The 18,203-nt window shown below is 38.5% G+C and overlaps 2 protein-coding genes across 3 annotated transcripts in view; one reads left to right on the forward strand and one right to left on the reverse strand.

Annotated features, from left to right (window-relative positions):
- Window positions 1-18,203, forward strand: part of LOC128687056 (synaptonemal complex protein 1) — a 361,887-nt gene that overhangs the window by 115,795 nt on the left and 227,889 nt on the right. The gene's annotated exons all lie outside the window — the stretch shown is intronic.
- Window positions 1-18,203, reverse strand: part of LOC128687057 (CD109 antigen) — a gene marked incomplete at its 3' end in the record, with an annotated part of 71,414 nt that overhangs the window by 36,677 nt on the left and 16,534 nt on the right. The window contains 8 exon segments of the mRNA XM_070082600.1: window positions 7,779-7,942; window positions 11,185-11,372; window positions 12,043-12,243; window positions 12,468-12,572; window positions 14,550-14,693; window positions 14,895-15,116; window positions 15,712-15,834; window positions 16,718-16,942. Of these exon segments, the coding sequence (XP_069938701.1) occupies window positions 7,779-7,942; window positions 11,185-11,372; window positions 12,043-12,243; window positions 12,468-12,572; window positions 14,550-14,693; window positions 14,895-15,116; window positions 15,712-15,834; window positions 16,718-16,942 (1,372 nt within the window).

The raw sequence follows: 18,203 nt of genomic DNA on the forward strand, positions 1-18,203 counted from the left end.
TCCTACTTTAAGTTCTTATTTAAAATCACACTTACCAGTAGGGTGACCGAGGCTAGGACCTTGGGTAGCTTCAAGAAGAGATTGGACAAATATACGAGTTGGAGGAGCTGAGTTTGATTTGTGTCATTGGGTACGGGAGTAAATTCTTGGGTAGCTTTGGGTGGAGGTCATTCTGATAAGGACCTGCCTTGTATGGGCCAGTAGACCTGCAGTGTTCTTCCATTGTTATGTTCTTATTGGCTATTTGTTTGTGTGAGGGAGGGATGGCAAGTTTATTGTTGGAGAATATGACACTAATATCAACTCTGTGGCTTATTTATCTATCACAATTCAACTAATATGACATAATAAACAATATTAATAACATAGAAACATGGAATATACTGTAGAATGAATAAAATAAGTCATTACGTATGTCACGAGAGGTGTTGTGTTGTGTTGTTGTTGGGTATATAAGGGCCACTGAGTGTAAGCCGTCCATAATGGTGGTGAGGCGGTGGTGGTTTTTGTAGCCCTATATAACTCCAACAACATTGGAGGAGTTGGTAGAATCGCTGAATCACTAAAGAAGGAACCCTCTACCACCATCACTACGACCTTCTACCACTATTACAACTGTTACCACCATCACTACTACCTTCTACCACCATCACTACCATCACACATAATTTATGAAAAAGTTTGTAGAAAAATACAAAGATGTTGGTGGTAGAGTGGAAGCAGTTGTGATAGTGGTTGATGAACATAAGAAAGGAGGATCACTGCAGCAGTCCTGTTGGCCCATGCTCGGCAGGTCCTTTACAATTCATCCCACTAATGAAACATTTTCCCAACCCAGTCCTCAATGCTACCCAAGAAATAAGCTCTGATAACTCTATCCACTCATTTGCAAGTCCCAAATGAGTGGATAGAGTTATCAGAGCTTATTTCTTGGGTAGCATTGAGGACTCGGTTGGGAAATTGTTTCATTAGTGGGATGAATTGTAAAGGACCTGCCGAGCATGGGCCAACAGGACTGCTGCAGTGATCCTCCTTTCTTATGTTCATCAACCACTATCACAACTGCTTCCACTCTACCACCACCATCTTTGTATTTTTCTACAAACTTTTTCATAAATTATGTGTTTCTCACATTCTTTACCAAAGGGCTGGCACTAGAAGCTTTATTTGGAGCCATGGTAGCTTATTTAGCACTTGCAAGCACTAAAATCAATGGAATATTATGAAACATTTCGTAGGAGCATGTGAGGGGACCGTCACTCGCTGGTTAACAATGGCAAACTGGCTGGGAAGGAAAGGCCGAGGCGGCTCAGAGCGTGAGTACGCATCCAGGACGAAGGGCTATTAGGACTATTAGCGAGTTACCGGACCATTTGCGAGCCAATATTTTGACGAAAAAACAGGACTATTTCCGAAATGGACGACTTTCAGGCCGGACGATTATTGAGGGACCACTGTATATATATATATATACATGTATTTTTTTTTTTAACAAGTCGGCCATCTCCCACCAAGGCAGGGTGACCCAAAGAGAAAGAAAATCCCCAAAAAGAAAATACTTTCATCATCATTCAACACTTTCACCTCACTCACACATAATCACTGTTTTTGCAAAGGTACTCAGAATACAACAGTTTAGAAGCATATACGTATAAAGATACACAACGTATCCCTCCAAACTGCCAATATCCCAAACCCCTCCTTTAACACCTTGACTGTCGCAACCCCCAATCCTGAGATGTCTCCTGGTGTCGCCGCAAAATATAAAAAAAAAAAAAAAAAAAAAAAAAAATCTTATGAAATGGTAGACAATCTTTTCCTGATTGTAATGACACCAAAAAAAAACAAAATTTGATGGAAAACTGACGGAATTATGCTCTCGCGAAGTTAGCAACCTCGGCGATATTTACAAATCGGCAATTTCACCCACTTTGAGCCCTATTTTCGGCTAATTCTGTTGTTCCAGTCGACCAAACTCATAGCTATTTCTTTAGAATTCAATTTTTTCTGTCGATTTAGTACAAGAAACAGCCTATTTACCGTTTTCAACTACCCAATAATGTGGTCAGAAATTTGCAATTTGGCCAATTTCACGAAAATTAAAAAATATGACAATTTCAAAATAAGGTCCAGAATGAACAATGCAGACATTCCTGGCTCTAAAATAACATTTTCTTTGTTCATCAGTCATGTCTCCAGGCCCCGCTGATATTACTCTTGCTTTCTATTTTGAATTTTTATTCAAACAAAAAATAGAAGACTTACTATTATGCAGACTACTGCAATACTGTAATAATTTTATAAATAAATAACATTAACCCATTCTTGACTGCATATTAGAATGGCTAGTTGGACATTTATTGGACAATGACATCATTTGTTTACTTTTGAACATTGGCAAAAATCAAACATTTCCCCTATTTGAGCTCCATTTCCAGGTTCTTTTTATAGTAAAATCAATCAAAATCACCTCTATATCTATAATATGTATTCCATTCTATCAAATGAGACCAAGAAAACGAGAATACAACCATAATTACTATACGAAAATAGACCACAAAGTCGGCATTTTAATTAAAAAAAAACGGTCGGAGTTTTTTTTTCTCATTATGCACTGCGTGCTCCAGGATTTTTTTTATAGGGTGCACACTGACCACACAGACCCATTCTCTCACATGTGGGCCTACCAGCTTTCTCCTGCTTGATTTGAAGCCGCTAGAATTAATGAGTATACTGTATATACGTCAAACACGGTAGCTCGTAAGATGTATATATACGGCCGTGACAGTCAAAGGGTTAAAGTGCAGGCATTGTACTTCCCATTTCCAGGACTCAAGTCCGGCTATATAAAAATAACCGGTTTCCCTGAATTTTTTTTTTTTCAACAAGTCGGCAGTCTCCCACCGAGGCAGGGTGACCCAAAAAAGAAAGAAAATCCCCAAAAAGAAAATACTTTCATCATCATTCAACACTTTCACCACACTCACACATTATCACTGTTTTTGCAGAGGTGCTCAGAATACAACAGTTTAGAAGCATACACATATAAAGATACACAACATATCCCTCCAAACTGCCAATATCCCAAACCCCCTCCTTTAAAGTGCAGGCACTGTACTTCCCATTTCCAAGACTCAAGTCCGACTATATGAAAATAACCAGTTTCCCTGAATCCCTTCACTAAATATTACCCTGCTCACACTCCAACAGATCGTCAGGTCCCAAGTACCATTCGTCTCCATTCACTCCTATCTAACACGCTCATGCACGCTTGCTGGAAGTCCAAGCCCCTTGCCCACAAAACCTCCTTTACCCCCTCTCTCCAACCCTTTCGAGGACGACCCCTACCCCGCCTTCCTTCCCCTATAGATTTATATGCTTTCCATGTCATTCTACTTCGATCCATTCTCTCTAAATGACCAAACCACCTCAACAACCCCTCTTCTGCCCTCTGACTAATACTTTTATTAACTCCACACCTTCTCCTAATTTCCACACTCCGAATTTTCTGCATAATATTTACACCACACATTGCCCTTAAACAGGACATCTCCACTGCCTCCAACCGTCTCCTCGCTGCTGCATTTACCACCCAAGCTTCACACCCATATAAGAGTGTTGGTACTACTATACTTTCATACACTCCCTTCTTTGCCTCCATAGATAACGTTTTTTTGACTCCACATATACCTCAATGCACCACTCACCTTTTTTCCCTCATCAATTCTATGATTAACCTCATCCTTCATAAATCCATCTGCCGACACGTCAACTCCCAAGTATCTGAAAACATTCACTTCTTCCATACTCCTCCTCCCCAATTTGATATCCAATTTTTCTTTACCTAAATCATTTGATACCCTCATCACCTTATACTCCTCCTCCCCAATTTGATATCCAATTTTTCTTTACCTAAATCATTTGATACCCTCATCACCTTACTCTTTTCTATGTTCGCTTTCAACTTTCTACCTTTACAAACATTCCCAAACTCATCCACTAACCTTTGCAGTTTTTCTTTAGAATCTCCCATAAGCACAGTATCATCAGCAAAAAGTAACTGTGTCAATTCCCATTTTGAATTTGATTCCCCAAAATTTAATCCCACCCCTCTCCCGAACAACCTAGCATTTACTTCCTTGACAACCCCATCTATAAATATATTAAACAACCATGGTGACATTACACATCCCTGTCTAAGACCTACTTTTACCGGGAAGTAGTCTCTCTCTCTTCTACACACCCTAACCTGAGCCTCACTATCCTCATAAAAACTCTTTACAGCATTTAATAGCTTACCACCTATTCCATATACTTGTAACATCTGCCACATTGCTCCTCTATCCACTCTATCATATGCCTTTTCTAAATCCATAAATGCAATAAAAACTTCCCTACCTTTATCTAAGTACTGTTCACATATATGCTTCAATGTAAATGCTTGATCTACACATCCCCTACCCACTCTGAAACCTCCTTGCTCATCCGCAATCCTACATTCTGTCTTACCTCTAAGTCTTTCAATTATAACCCTACCGTACACTTTTCCTGGTATACTCAGTAAACTTATTCCTCTATAATTTTTACAGTCTCTTTTGTCCCCTTTCCCTTTATATAAAGGGACTATACATGCTCTCCGCCAATCCCTAGGTACCTTCCCCTCTTTCATACATTTATTAAACAAAAGTACCAACCACTCCAACACTATATCCCCCCCTGCTTTTAACATTTCTGTCATGAGCCCATCAGTTCCAGCTGCTTTACCCCCTTTCATTCTACGTAATGCCTCACGTACCTCCCCCACACTTACATTCTGCTCTTCTTCACTCCTAAAAGATGGTATACCTCCCTGACCAGTGCATGAAATTATTGCCTCTCTTTCTTCCTTAACATTTAAAAGTTCCTCAAAATATTCTCGCCATCTACCTAATACCTCCATCTCCCCATCTATTAACTCCCCTACTCCGTTTTTAACCGACAAATCCATACGGTCCGTAGGCTTTCTAAACTTGTTTAACTCGCTCCAAAATTTTTTCTTATTTTCATTAAAATTTCTTGACAGTGCCTCTCCCACTCTATCATCTGCTCTCCTTTTCCACTCTCTCACCACTCTCTTTACCTTTCTTTTACTCTCCATATACTCTGCTCTTCTTATAACACTTCTGCTTTGTAAAAACCTCTCATAAGCTACCTTTTTCTCTTTTATCACACCCTTTACTTCATCATTCCACCAATCACTCCTCTTTCCTCCTGCCCCCACCCTCCTATAACCACAAACTTCTGCCCACATTCTAATACTGCATTTTTAAAACTATTCCAACCCTCTTCAACCTCTGAATCCCTTCACTAAATATATAGTACAACCTCTCCTCACTTAGCGACGTACTTGTTTAATGACGACTCAGACTTATGATGGGGTCTCTGATTAGTATGCATACTTAACCCTTTGAGGGTCGACAGGCCCTCTCCGAAACTCGTTCTCAGGGTCGGCCAAATTTAAAAAAAAAAAAATTATTTTCTCTTATGAAAAAGTAGAGAATCTTTTCCCGATCATAAAGACACCAAAAGTTTGAAATTTGATAGAAAACTTACGGAATTATGCTCTCGCAAAGTTAGCGGTCTCGGCGATGTTTACACATCGGCGATTTTGCCCACTTTGAGCCCCATTTTCGGCCAATTTCACTGTACTAGTCAACAAAAAACATGAATATTTCGCTAGAACTCCATTTTTTCTATCGAATGGGTGCAAGAAACCACCCATATATGAAATTCAACTATCCAGTACAGTGGTCAGAATTTAGCAATTTTGCCAATTTCACACAAATTTCAAAAGATGCCAATTTCCGAATAGGGTCCAGAATAAACAAGAAAGACATTCCTGGCACTAAAATGACATTTCCTCTAGTCATTAGTCACGTCTCAAGGCCCCTCTTATATTCTTTTGCTTTCCACTTTGAATTTTTATTCTCACAAAAAATATAAGATTTACTGTTATGCAGACTACTGCATTAGTGTAAAAAATGGTATAAATATTATTGGTGCACTTGTGAAAGAATATTAGACTCACCAGTTGACGTGTATTGCACGCTTGGCACGATTTGTTTACTTTTGAAGTTTGGTAAAAATCGAACATTTCTGCTACTTTGAGCTCAATTTCAAGGCACCTTTCATTGTAAAACCAGTCAAAATCATCTCAATTTCTGTAATATGTCTTCCATTCTATAAAATGAGACCAAGAAAACTAGAATACAACAATAAATACCATACGAAAATACACTGCAAAGTCGCTGATTTATTCCAAAAAAATGGTCAAAGTTTTTTTTTTCTCATTATGCACTGTGTGCTGCAGGATTTTTTTTAGACTGTGCACACTGACCACATAGACCCATTCTTTCATATGAAGGCCTACCAGCTTTCTCCCACTAGATTTGAGGCCGCTAGAATTTATGCGTACTAGTACGTCAAAAACCCCTACGTGTAAGACGTACTAGTACGACCAAAACCCTCAAAGGGTTAAATAATGTATATTAGAGCTATTTCCTCTATTCTGTTGCTTACAATATACAGTACACTACTGTATAAACACTTAAAAATATACTAAAAATGCTATAAATGGTGCAAAGGTGACATTAAAACAATATCAAAGATGGTTGACACAAACCCACTACCAATATAGTGTACTCCTTGCTTAGTGATAAATTCGTTTACCAACATGATCTTAGGAACATAACTCCATCGTTAAGTGAGGAGAGGCTGTAATGATTATTATATTGTCTGAGACCAACAGATGCTACTTAGCAAACCTTCAGCTGTTCACTCACATAAATTCCTAAAGTCATGTCAAACCAAGTAGAAACATTATCAAGTACACTATATCTGGAGTATATCTGGAGAGAGTTCCGGGGGTCAACGCCCCCGCGGCCCGGTCTGTGACCAGGCCTCCTTAGGTCAGTGTCCCAGGATGCGACCCACACCAGTCGACTAACACCCAGGTACCCATTTTACTGATGGGGAACATAGACAACAGGTGGAAAGAAACACGTCCAATGTTTCTACTCTGGCTGGGAATCGAACCCAGGCCCTCGCCGTGTGAAGCGAGAGCGTTAACCACCAGGCCACCAGAGCCCATGTCACATGAATTTTTATAAAATTTCAAAATAGGTACAAAAATGGCAAATTGGGAGATGTAAAGAGAAAAGTAGTATTGCAAGGAGATGCAAAATAAAATACACAACAAGAACCCAAAAAGGGAAATGTGAGAGTAGTCTCTCAAGGAAATGTTAACAGAATAAACAAATTATTTGAAAAATAGGGAGAGAAATATATGTTGATCAGTGACTATTTCTGAAAACTCCTTAACCTTATCCACATTTCTCACACTTTCAAGCTTTACTATAACAACATTTTATTCTATATAAGCCTTGACAAAAACATTAATATACCAGTAAATCCAGTGTAATTTTTTCAGGAATATCCCAACTGATTGCACAGATTCAAAGACAGCCTCCATAAATCTTCCATGATCATCACATACTCATGTAGCCTATCACGTACAACATTCTAATACCTGATTTAAACTTAACACAGTCCAACACAAAAATGAATTTTAAATGGGCAAGTGTTTAGACAGTGGTCTTAACACTGATACATCTCTATATAAAAAGTTTACCTTACAGATTATGCTTCATATACAGTGCAATAATTCATTAAAAATAGCATTTTTGTCAGGCATAACTTACCATATAACAAAAATACATTATATATACACACAAACTTACCAGCATAACCAGGAATAACACCAACATTAGTATCAGTTAATACTACAAGGCCACTAAAATCAAAGGTTCTATTAGCATCTGGGCCATAGTTGCCAGCAGTATAGTACTCTACTTCCTCTGGCTGGTAGCCCTCACGATATCGCCAGGTCATTTTGTGCAGGGATCTGGAAAAAGAGTGAAATATACACTTCTTATTCACATGTAAGATGAATAAAAAAAATTGATGGCTGTATTCTGAAAAAGGGACAGGAATGTTGTATCCTGAGGGTAAACCAAGTGTGATGTCAGCACAATTCTGCAAAGATGGTGAATGAATGGATGGTGGTGAATGCGTTTTCTTCTTCGGGTCACCCTGCCTTAGCTGGAGATGGCTACCGAGTTAAAAAATTAAACAACTTGGCAAGTTATTACTCTTAAGTGAATGTTCTTTCATGAGGTTAATAAACACTCAAACACCAAAACAAATGCAACAACAATGATGAAGAAGCAACGTTAGTTTAAATTCAAGAATGACAGTACAATATAATGATTAGGATCATAAGCTCTAGAAAAGTGTGTGCTTTCAACACACCTGAAAGTATAAACAGCTTCCTGGCTCTTAACAGCTCAGGGTAACCTGTCAACCAGTCTAGGAGTATATAAGAAAAGGATCTTTCTGTAAATTATTCTCCCCCCCCCCCCCAAAAAAAAAAAAAAAAAAAAAAAAAAAAAAAAAAAAAAAAAAAGTCAACAGCAACTTGCAGAAACGTTCCCAAGCCCAATGTAAAAGGTACGAACAAATCATCAAGATACTCAAGTCCTTAAAACTTATTAGCTTCAAATGTTAATAAACAAAGTTTAAATTCAAATCATGGTATGCATGGAGTTAGAACTCATGACAAGTGTCATAAAATTCAATTACTCCCTTGACTGGGAGCAAATACAGTTCATACAAGTAGGGTGTAGTGGAAATCCCATTTGGGAGGAAAAATACCAGCTTAGCTGCAGGATTCAGTACAGACTAAAATCACTTTGGTAGATAGCTAGACAAAGTGACATACAAATTATTGCAAAAATCAATTTGAGAGGAAACAAACGTGTGGATGAGGACCAAGATACTCAACTTGTAGATGTTTCCCGACTGCTAAATATTATGAATATTAAAACTGTGAGATTTAACAATATGGTTGATGTGTTCAACAAACAATGAAGAGTCCAGGTAGACACCAAGATTTACAGGATGATAAAAAAAAACTAACACTGTGAAAAAGAAAAATGTAGAGATGGCAAAAAGGAAAGTTTAAATATACAATGAACATTGCAAGAATTATTTTTTGCCCATTATACAAGTAGTACACCATATGGTATGTGTAGGAAGATTCCACTTTCCCCTTATCTCTTTATTCACACTTCCCTGCAATGTTACTTTGTAGGCTGTTGCATTTTTGTTACTTTTTAATGCAATCAAAAGGCTTCTCACATGCCTTGGTTCTTGCCAAAGATAGGCACTGACTGCCTTGCTTGCTTGCTTGCTTGCTTACCTGCCTGTTTCCCCAGATAGAGTCAGGAAAATTAACATGTGTCAATGGTTATAAATGGTTTTGTTAGGTAAGCAAGAAGGAAACTAAGAGAATAAACTTACAGACAGTATTGTATACTGCTATACTTCTTTCTTTCAACAAACTGGCCGTATCCCACCGAGGCAGGATGGCCCAAAAAGAAAAACAAGTTTCTCTTTTTAAATTTAGTAATTTATACAGGAGAAGGGGTTACTAGTCCCTTGCTCCCGGCATTTCAGCTGCCTCTTACAATACACATGGCTTACGGAGGAAGAATTCTGTTCCACTTCCCCATGGAGATAAGAGGAAATAAACAAGAACAAGAACTAGAAAGAAAATAGCAGAAAACCCAGAGGGGTGTGTATATATATGCTTGTACTTGTACATGTGATAATGTGCGAGTGTGGTGAAAGTGTTGAATGATGATGAAAGTATTTTCTTTTTGGGGATTTTCTTTCTTTTTTGGGTCACCCTGCCTCGGTGGGAGACGGCCGACTTGTTGAAAAAAAAAAAAAAAAAAAAAAAAAAACTTGTACATGTATGTGTAGCGTGACCTAAGTGTAAGTAGAAGTAGCAAGACGTACCTGAAATCTTGTATGTTTATGAGACAGAAAAAAGGACACCAGCAATCCTACCATCACATAAAACAATTAGAGGCTTTCATTTTACACTCACTTGGCAGGACGGTAGTACCTCCCGGGGCGGTTGCTGTCTACCAACCTCCTATCTAGGGTACTGCTATACATTATAAAAATATAAATCAGCATTCGGGACTCATGTCAGCAAAATTTTATTCACTAGTTGCAAGACTGAATATAATCAAGATGACTCACGAAATCATGATGACACGATTGCAAACAAACCATACCACGGGTGGGGTTTGATCCCACGGTCAGAGAGTCTCAAAACTCCAGACTGTCGCGTTAGCCACTGGACCAGCTACCCACAATAAGATTCGTCCAACTAGGTATATTTCTACACCATAGAAAGGTTAGCATAGGCACCACTGTGACCACAAATGCAAGCTTTTACAGACGAATCTCCAGCTAGCGTGGCCGTGATGAACTCTAGCTCAAGTCCCCTCAAAGCCATTAACGTGACTCACGAAATCGTAATGACACAATTGCAAACAAACCATACCATGGGTGGGGTTTGATCCCGCGGTCAGAGAGTCTCAAAACTCCAGACCGTCGCATTAGCCACTAGACCAGCTTTGAGGGGACTTGAGCTAGAGTTCCTCACGGCCATGCTAGCTGGAGATTCCTCTGTAAAAACTTGAATTTGTGGTCACAGTGGTGCCTAGGCTAACCTTCCTATGGTGTAGAAATATACCTAGTTGGACGAATCTTATTGTGGCTAGCTGGTCCAGTGGCTAACGCGACGGTCTGGAGTTCTGAGACTGACCGCGGGATCAAACCCCACCCGTGGTATGGTTTGATAATCAAGATTCCAATGCACTGGCAAGAATTAATCTCTACAGTTCCTTTCCCCTCAACATAGACAGCAAATCTTTTCCAAAATATCCTTGACACATTAAGAAGCGTGAGAGTTTCCCTGTCTCCTAATATAATGTTTATTTTGCCCCTATAATCTACTTTCTCCATAATAACTATTGCATTTGTTTTGTCTGCTTTCCTAAAGTGAAGTCTAGGATCTTTCCTTAATTCATGGTACTATTTGTTAAGTTATACCATGAATTAAGGAAAGATCTTAGACTTCACCTCACGTAACAAAGTAAATGCAATAGTAATTATGGACAAGGTAGATTATAGGAAAAAAATAATATATTATTAGAAGACAGGGGAACTGACATGCCCATTAAGAAGGGCACTGGAGATATTAAGCCTGGTAAGAAATAACTGACATACCGGGTGCTGTTAGCAAAGCCATGTAGCGAGTTGAGCACAGATGCACGGGACAATTCATTACCCCCTCGCATGGCATAGGTGAACTCTCGTACTCCAGAGATGCCATAGAAAGCTCCCGGTGTACTGTAGGTGCCCAGCTCTACTGAGCGAATACTGTGATCCTTGTCTTGGTTAATATTTAGCCGAACCTGAAAATAAACATTAAGCAATATATACCATTAAAATATTATTATACTGCATTTCTACATAAGGATCATGCAGCCTATTTGTAAATCTCAACAATATTTCTTGTGTTATCTATTTATCCTAAATAATGAACTTGTAACCAATTCCTCCAAGCAATTACCATGTAACCTATTTATCGACATGTTACTGGAGTGAGCAAAGTAACAATTATAAAGGAATTCAACGAAACAGGTTAGCCGGCCTTGAATCTTGGAGGTGGGAAGTATAGTGCCTGCACTCTGAAGGAGGAGTGGAATGTAAGAATATCAAAGTGAAGATAGGAGCTAGTGATCAGCAAAACATGCTACAGTTGATGTTCAGATAAGACTACAATGGAGCCATTTTTATATTTCTTTGTAATAGCCATTCCCTTGTAGGGATGTTTATGGGAATAATGTGTCAGAGGACAATATATTACAAGGAAGTCGTGACATTTACAAGAACTCAGACCTATGAGATTGCTCAGTGATCTTGACTATGAATGGTAAACACAAGAAAAACAAAATGCCTTAGGTAAAACAAAAATAAAAACTCACTTCACAAAGAAGCACAAAACAAAAATATAAACTATCGCACAAACTGGAAATAACTGAGATAGGACAGAATCTAGTACACAGAACTGCATCAGGTTACCTTGTGGCGTGAAATTCCATCCACTGGCACAGTAAGCGAATCTGAGATGATCTCGTAACTGTGGGTGAGATGATATACAATGATCTTAAATGCTGGGGCCATCTCTGAACTTACAGGAACAGAAACTGTCCTAACACTGGCTCGGCTGGTTCTATCTAGCACCTCCTTTGCAGCATACAGAATCATTTCCTTTGCCATAATCTGAACAAAAAATAAATTCAGAAATAAATCAAACAAATACACAATTATAAAACTTTATAAAATAAGAATACCAAAGAACAGACTTAGCTTCTCAATTTGGATGATTACAAGAAAGAAAAACATAAGCACAAGTATATTATCAGATTCATGATTAAATGAAGATATGTTTAGACTACGGATTGTCTAAAGAACGTGAAACTCACAGTAGAACTAAGAGAACTTACTAAGTAGTGGAAAGAATCCATGTTAAAATTGGATCGGACATGAAACACTACAAAATCTCCAACAGTGACTTCCTTGCTGCTTGTCTCCACACCAATATACTGTTTCTGTAAAGTAAATAAAAATAAATTATGTAATTATACCTGCATGAGTCTGCATGTATGAAAAATAGAAGGACAAGACTTAGATCTTGACTCTGTCAAGACTTAGATCTTGGCTCTGCCAAGATCTAAGTCTTGACATATCTATATTTAAAACCTGTACTTTATGAAGTTAGGTCCTAGTGTATCACTGTCTAGATGATTTTACATGAGAGCTCTGTTAAATGGTTTGAAGATTTTCATTTAAATCCTTTTCTTCTGGAACCTACCCATGGTAGCGTGTTTATGCCGAGGAGTATTTTGTATGACATGATCATATTATTGTTTGTACTGCTTCTCAAGGGCCAAGAGGTCCAGCTCAAGCATTATTTCCTCATAGTGCAATGCCAGTCTTGATGTATACCCGAGTGTTCTCAAAATTTACTGTGTTTGGTTAAATGTAGAGAATGATTTAAAGGAGTGTTTGTTTAGAATTCTGAAGGCAATCCTGAAGTTTGTCAGCTATGCATATAATACTGATGCTATTTTGTTTATGTGCAATTTTGGGAACAGGGTTAGTGTAATGCATATCCTATGTCATTTTCTTTTAATTGAGTTGTTTTGCCCTCTCAGATGATGCACACACTGGCATTTCTTTCCCTAGTCCCTACTTTCATTATTTTGTAACTCTGGACAAGTAATCAATTCTAGTGATCCTTAAGGGTTAGGTTACCAGAAATTCTCAACCTTATTAATCCTGATTCCCAACCTAGATATGCATAGCTCAGGAAGTGGTCCGTCTTCAGAAAGAGTGACTCCCACACTAAATCAAAAGGGCTGGCCTAGTCCTGAGTCTCTTATGGCTGATCTCGTCTTTCAGCTTGTATCTTATACCGAATCTTCTTCAACAAGGAAGCCTGACCATAGGAGCAATAATCTGTCTTCAAACACCACTGCATTTCATGTGTCACCAGTACTAATCAATGTCAAAAGCCATGCAACTTTTCCTGGACAGTCAGAACATCCCAGATTCTGGAGCTACTTTGCAGTAATGATTAAGTTCCTACTACAAATATTTCAGTTGGGTAAGGCCCTGCACACAATTTTGATCAAGTGTACCCAGAAGGAACAACTACATCATATGTTGGGCATTTCTCTTCAAACTGAGATGATCAAGAACACCATCAAGCATTTGAACCCTCCTAAAATCATCCTGGAGTAGTTCTTGGAAGTAGTCCTAAACTACATTAAGCCTTGTCCTGCTATCTGTTTTGCAACTGGGATGTTCTTGATAGAAGACTACTTACTTTTCAGATATAGCATGGGACACAGAAAGGTATCTTTCATGATTTACTAAGATAAAAATGATAAAAGAAGTGCCAAGGGACTGAGCCTAGTACTCAGACTTCCACTTAAGAAAAGGAGAATCTGTAATTCTCGTTACCAGGGGCTTAGTGATGTGTCCAGTAGGGGCATGGGTGAAAAACTTGAGACCGTCCTCTATCAACTCAGCTTCCAGCCTCAATACCAACTCTCAGATGATCTGGACAAGTACAATGCGTCACCTCTTTAGCCTACACCTTATGACAAAGCTTCCCACCAGTCCACTTCCAGGACACAATGGGGTTTACTTGCTCCTTTGCCTCAGCAATCCAGGTTCCACTGTAGATGACAAGTCTTTCTCCAGGTGCCAGGCACCCAATTTATTGACAACTTTATCTCCCAGATATTAACAAGACTACTTGCATGATAAGTACCTATTCTGTTTCATATTTATCTATATACGGTAGGACACTCTTAATGGTTATCCTTCTGATTCACAGAGGGGTTCCACATATCTTACATAATCACCCCAGAAACATGTAGCTTTTTGTGAATTCAGTATAAATTCATAACATGCAGCTGGTCACAAACAGGGTCAGCAAATGATGAATTAAATAATGGTATGACTCTCAGCAACTTGTGGCCTATGACTAGCAATCAAAATAAATATACTGTATTTACCTTGGATGAATAATAAGCAATTGCTTGAGCACTTGCTGAAGCAACTGAGCCTGAATCGTCCTGATATGATGCAGTTAGAGTAAGTCCTGCCGTCTTGTCTGGCACATCCACTGTAAAATGGAACACTCCTTTCTCACGATATTTCTGTGGAAATAAAATTATTGCTAAGTGTGAAATCCAGTAAATCTTTTTGTGACTGTACACAAGCAGTGTGAAATACATCAACTCCCTCTGTGACTATACACAAGCAGTATGAATCTACTAAATCCCTTTGTGACTGCACACAAGCAGTGTGAATCCATTAATTCCTTTGTAACTGTACACAAGCAAATAAATTTCGTTTACCTGGAAATGCTGATTTCTTACAAAAATTTCCAGCTTTTTTTCTACAAGCTCATTTTCTGTCAAGTACCGTGTCCCAGATTCAGAGTCAATGCTGATCCTGGAGTCATAGTCTTCAGGTTTGTAGGTAGGATCCTTTGCCAAAATTGCCTGTAACCTCTTATTGTAGAGCCAAGATGATTTAAGGAACTCATTTTCTTCTTCCTCGGCATTAACTTGAGGTATCTGAAAAAGAAATGATCTTAAAGATATACAATAACTCTTCCTAGACCTTCTGACTAACACAAAATAAATCTTCAGAGCAATTTCATTACTCAAGTTTACAGTACCTGTACTCTACACAGTCATCACCTCTGTATGCCAGTCTCTCTCCAACATTCTATGTAACTACAGTATCTCAAAATAATCCATGCCTATCTTTCAGTAATAATAAAAAAAAGTGGTAGCAAGATAATAATATTTATTCACTACCAATTAATTTAAAAGCAAAGAATTTTTATCCAGTTTTGACTTATGCCAAAGCCTAGGATGCAACCCACAATATTTGCCTAAAACCTGGCTACCATTTTACAGCTATGTGAATAGAAGAAATAAGCACAGAGAAACATGTGATGTCTCCACCTGCTTCAGGATCAAACCCAGGCCTTTGAGTGTGATCCCAAACTGCTACAGCTAAATTATGAGGCACTTATATTTTTCCTCAGTAGATGATCCTGTATGGTACAATAGCCTCTCACCTCTTACTGCTTTTGGTAAAACAAAAAAAAAAAAGGTTTAAAATACTGTCAGCATACATCTGCTAAGACATGAGTTTGCCCACCTCCACATTAAAGACAGTGTGTCTGGAGCCAGATTCTGCCTGAGCTTCAGCTCTCACCACCAGCTTGGAACTATGCAGCTTCTCAACCCCCAGTGGTTGCAGGTCATGGTAGGAAACTGCTATCTGCATAAACATGTTATGTTTTTATTTAAGAGCAAATAACATCTTAATATCCTAAAATTCTTACATTAGCTCAAATATATAAATAGCATATTAATTTGTTTGAAGCTCAATAAAAACAATATAATTTAGATGTTAAGAGCACAATAAGCCATAGCAAACATCAAGCAAATTCATCTTTCATCAAAAGTGGCTTAAACCATGCAACTATGCACTACTGATATGAACAGAATCTTAACCCTTAAACTGTCTAAACGTAGATCTACGTTCGCTCGCGTAGCACTCCGAATGTAGATCTACGTTTGCTCACGTAGCGCTCCGAACGTAGATCTACGCTTTTTTTTACATTCTTTCTTATGGAGAAAATCAAGGTCGGAGTGCTATGCGCGCAAACGTAGATCTACGTTTGGACAGTTTAAGGATTAAAGCATGAAATATCTTACAACTCACAATAGTACTATATAGCCCCTCCTCACTTAATGATGGTGTTCCGTTCCTAAGAGTTGGTCAGTAAGTGAATTGGTCATTAAGCGAGGAGCATACTATACTGGTAGGGGGGTTTGTGTCAGCCATCTTTAGATATTATTTTAATGTCACCTTTGCACCATTTATAACATTTCTGGTATATTTTTAAATGTTTATACAGTAGTGTACCATATACTGTAATAAACTGAATAAAGAAAATCAGCTCTAATATACATTATTCAGGTTTGGTTACGGGTTGGAGAGCTGGTCGTAAGTCCGAGAGGTCTGTAAACAAGTATGTCGCAAAGTGAGGAGAGGCTGTATTCATGGCGAAGTGCTAAACCCATACGAGTCATACAGCACCTAGGATATGGGAGGTAATCAGGCTTGACTCAAGGACAGAGAGTGTGTTGCAACTTACAGAAGCTTCAAATGGCATTCCAGGCTTGAAGACATATGGAGGAGAACCTAAGAAGCGACAGTTAACAGACGAATTGATGATTTTAGCCATTGAATAACCTGTTTCAGTGACCAGCATAAAAGTTTCAGTAATTTCTGCTTCAACGCGAACTTCTGATCCATCCAGTGCTGGAACTTTTTTAGAAATTTCCTCCATAGGAAAACTGTACTCATCTTCTCCATCAAACTGTAATAAGAAAGACATCCATTATCTCTCTTAATGGTCTTGGGATCATCATACCATAGGCCCAGTTTCCAACCAGGCCTCCTGAACTGGAAATGAAATATTACAGGAGTACAAACTATTAATAACACAAGAAAGTATAATCTAGGTGAAGTGGAGCTTGGTCATACAGAATGTGAAAATGACTTGGGAGTCATGGTAAGCAGAAATCTAAAGCCAAGACAGCAGTGCCTTGGTGTGCGCAACAAGGCCAACAGATTACTTGGATTTATCTCAAGAAGTATAAGTAACAGAAGTCCAAAAGTTATTTTACAGCTCTATACATCACTAGTGAGGCCTCATTTAGATTATGCTGCTCAGTTTTGGTCCCCTTACTACAGGATGGACATAGACTCATTAGAGAACATACAGAGAAGAATGACTAAAATGATTTACTGTGTAAGGAACCTCCCGTATGAAGATAGACTTAAAGCCTTAAATCTCCACTCTCTGGAGAGGCGTAGAATGAGGGAATATATCATTGAAGTGTATAAGTGGATGACGGGCATAAACAAGGGAGACATTAATAAAGTACTGAGGGTGTCGAACCAGGTAAGAACCAGGAATAATGGATTTAAGTTGGATAAATTTAGATTTAGAAAGGACATAGGTAAGTACTGGTTTTCTAACAGAGTTGTAGATGCATGGAACAGTCTTCCCAGTGGGGTGATAGAGGCTAGGACCTTGGGTAGCTTTAAGAAGAGACTGGACAAATATATGAGTGGGAGTGGCTGGGTTTGATTGGTGTCAAGGGGTACGGGAGTTATTTCTTGAGTAGCTTTAGGTAGATGTAGTTTTGATAAGGACCTGCCTCGTATGGGCCAGTAGGCCTTCTGCAGTGTTCCTACATTCTTATGTTCTTATGTTAAAGTAGAGGTAAGTGTACATTGAGTATAAAAAGTGTACATGATTTACCACTTGCCATGCATGCTCATTTTTTTATTTTAACAAGCCTGCTGTCTCCCTCATGTTCATGAGGGTAGTAAAAAAAAAAAGCAGTACTGCCAGAGTGCAAAACATTAACAGACTTCCATCCCCAATCACAGAGAAGAAAGATAGTGCAGTGGAACATCCTAAGTTTGGACACACATTCCTCAAATATGCAGAACTTCACATTGGTCTTTAGAAAGTGATACTCTCAGTTGAAAATTTTAGAAAAATATTCATCCCTTATTTAATTACAAAAATATTAGGGTGACCTGAAAAAGAGGAAATCTATTCACCA

This window comes from Cherax quadricarinatus, chromosome 7, assembly GCF_038502225.1.
Source record: "Cherax quadricarinatus isolate ZL_2023a chromosome 7, ASM3850222v1, whole genome shotgun sequence".
In the NCBI taxonomy this organism is placed as follows: domain Eukaryota; kingdom Metazoa; phylum Arthropoda; class Malacostraca; order Decapoda; family Parastacidae; genus Cherax; species Cherax quadricarinatus.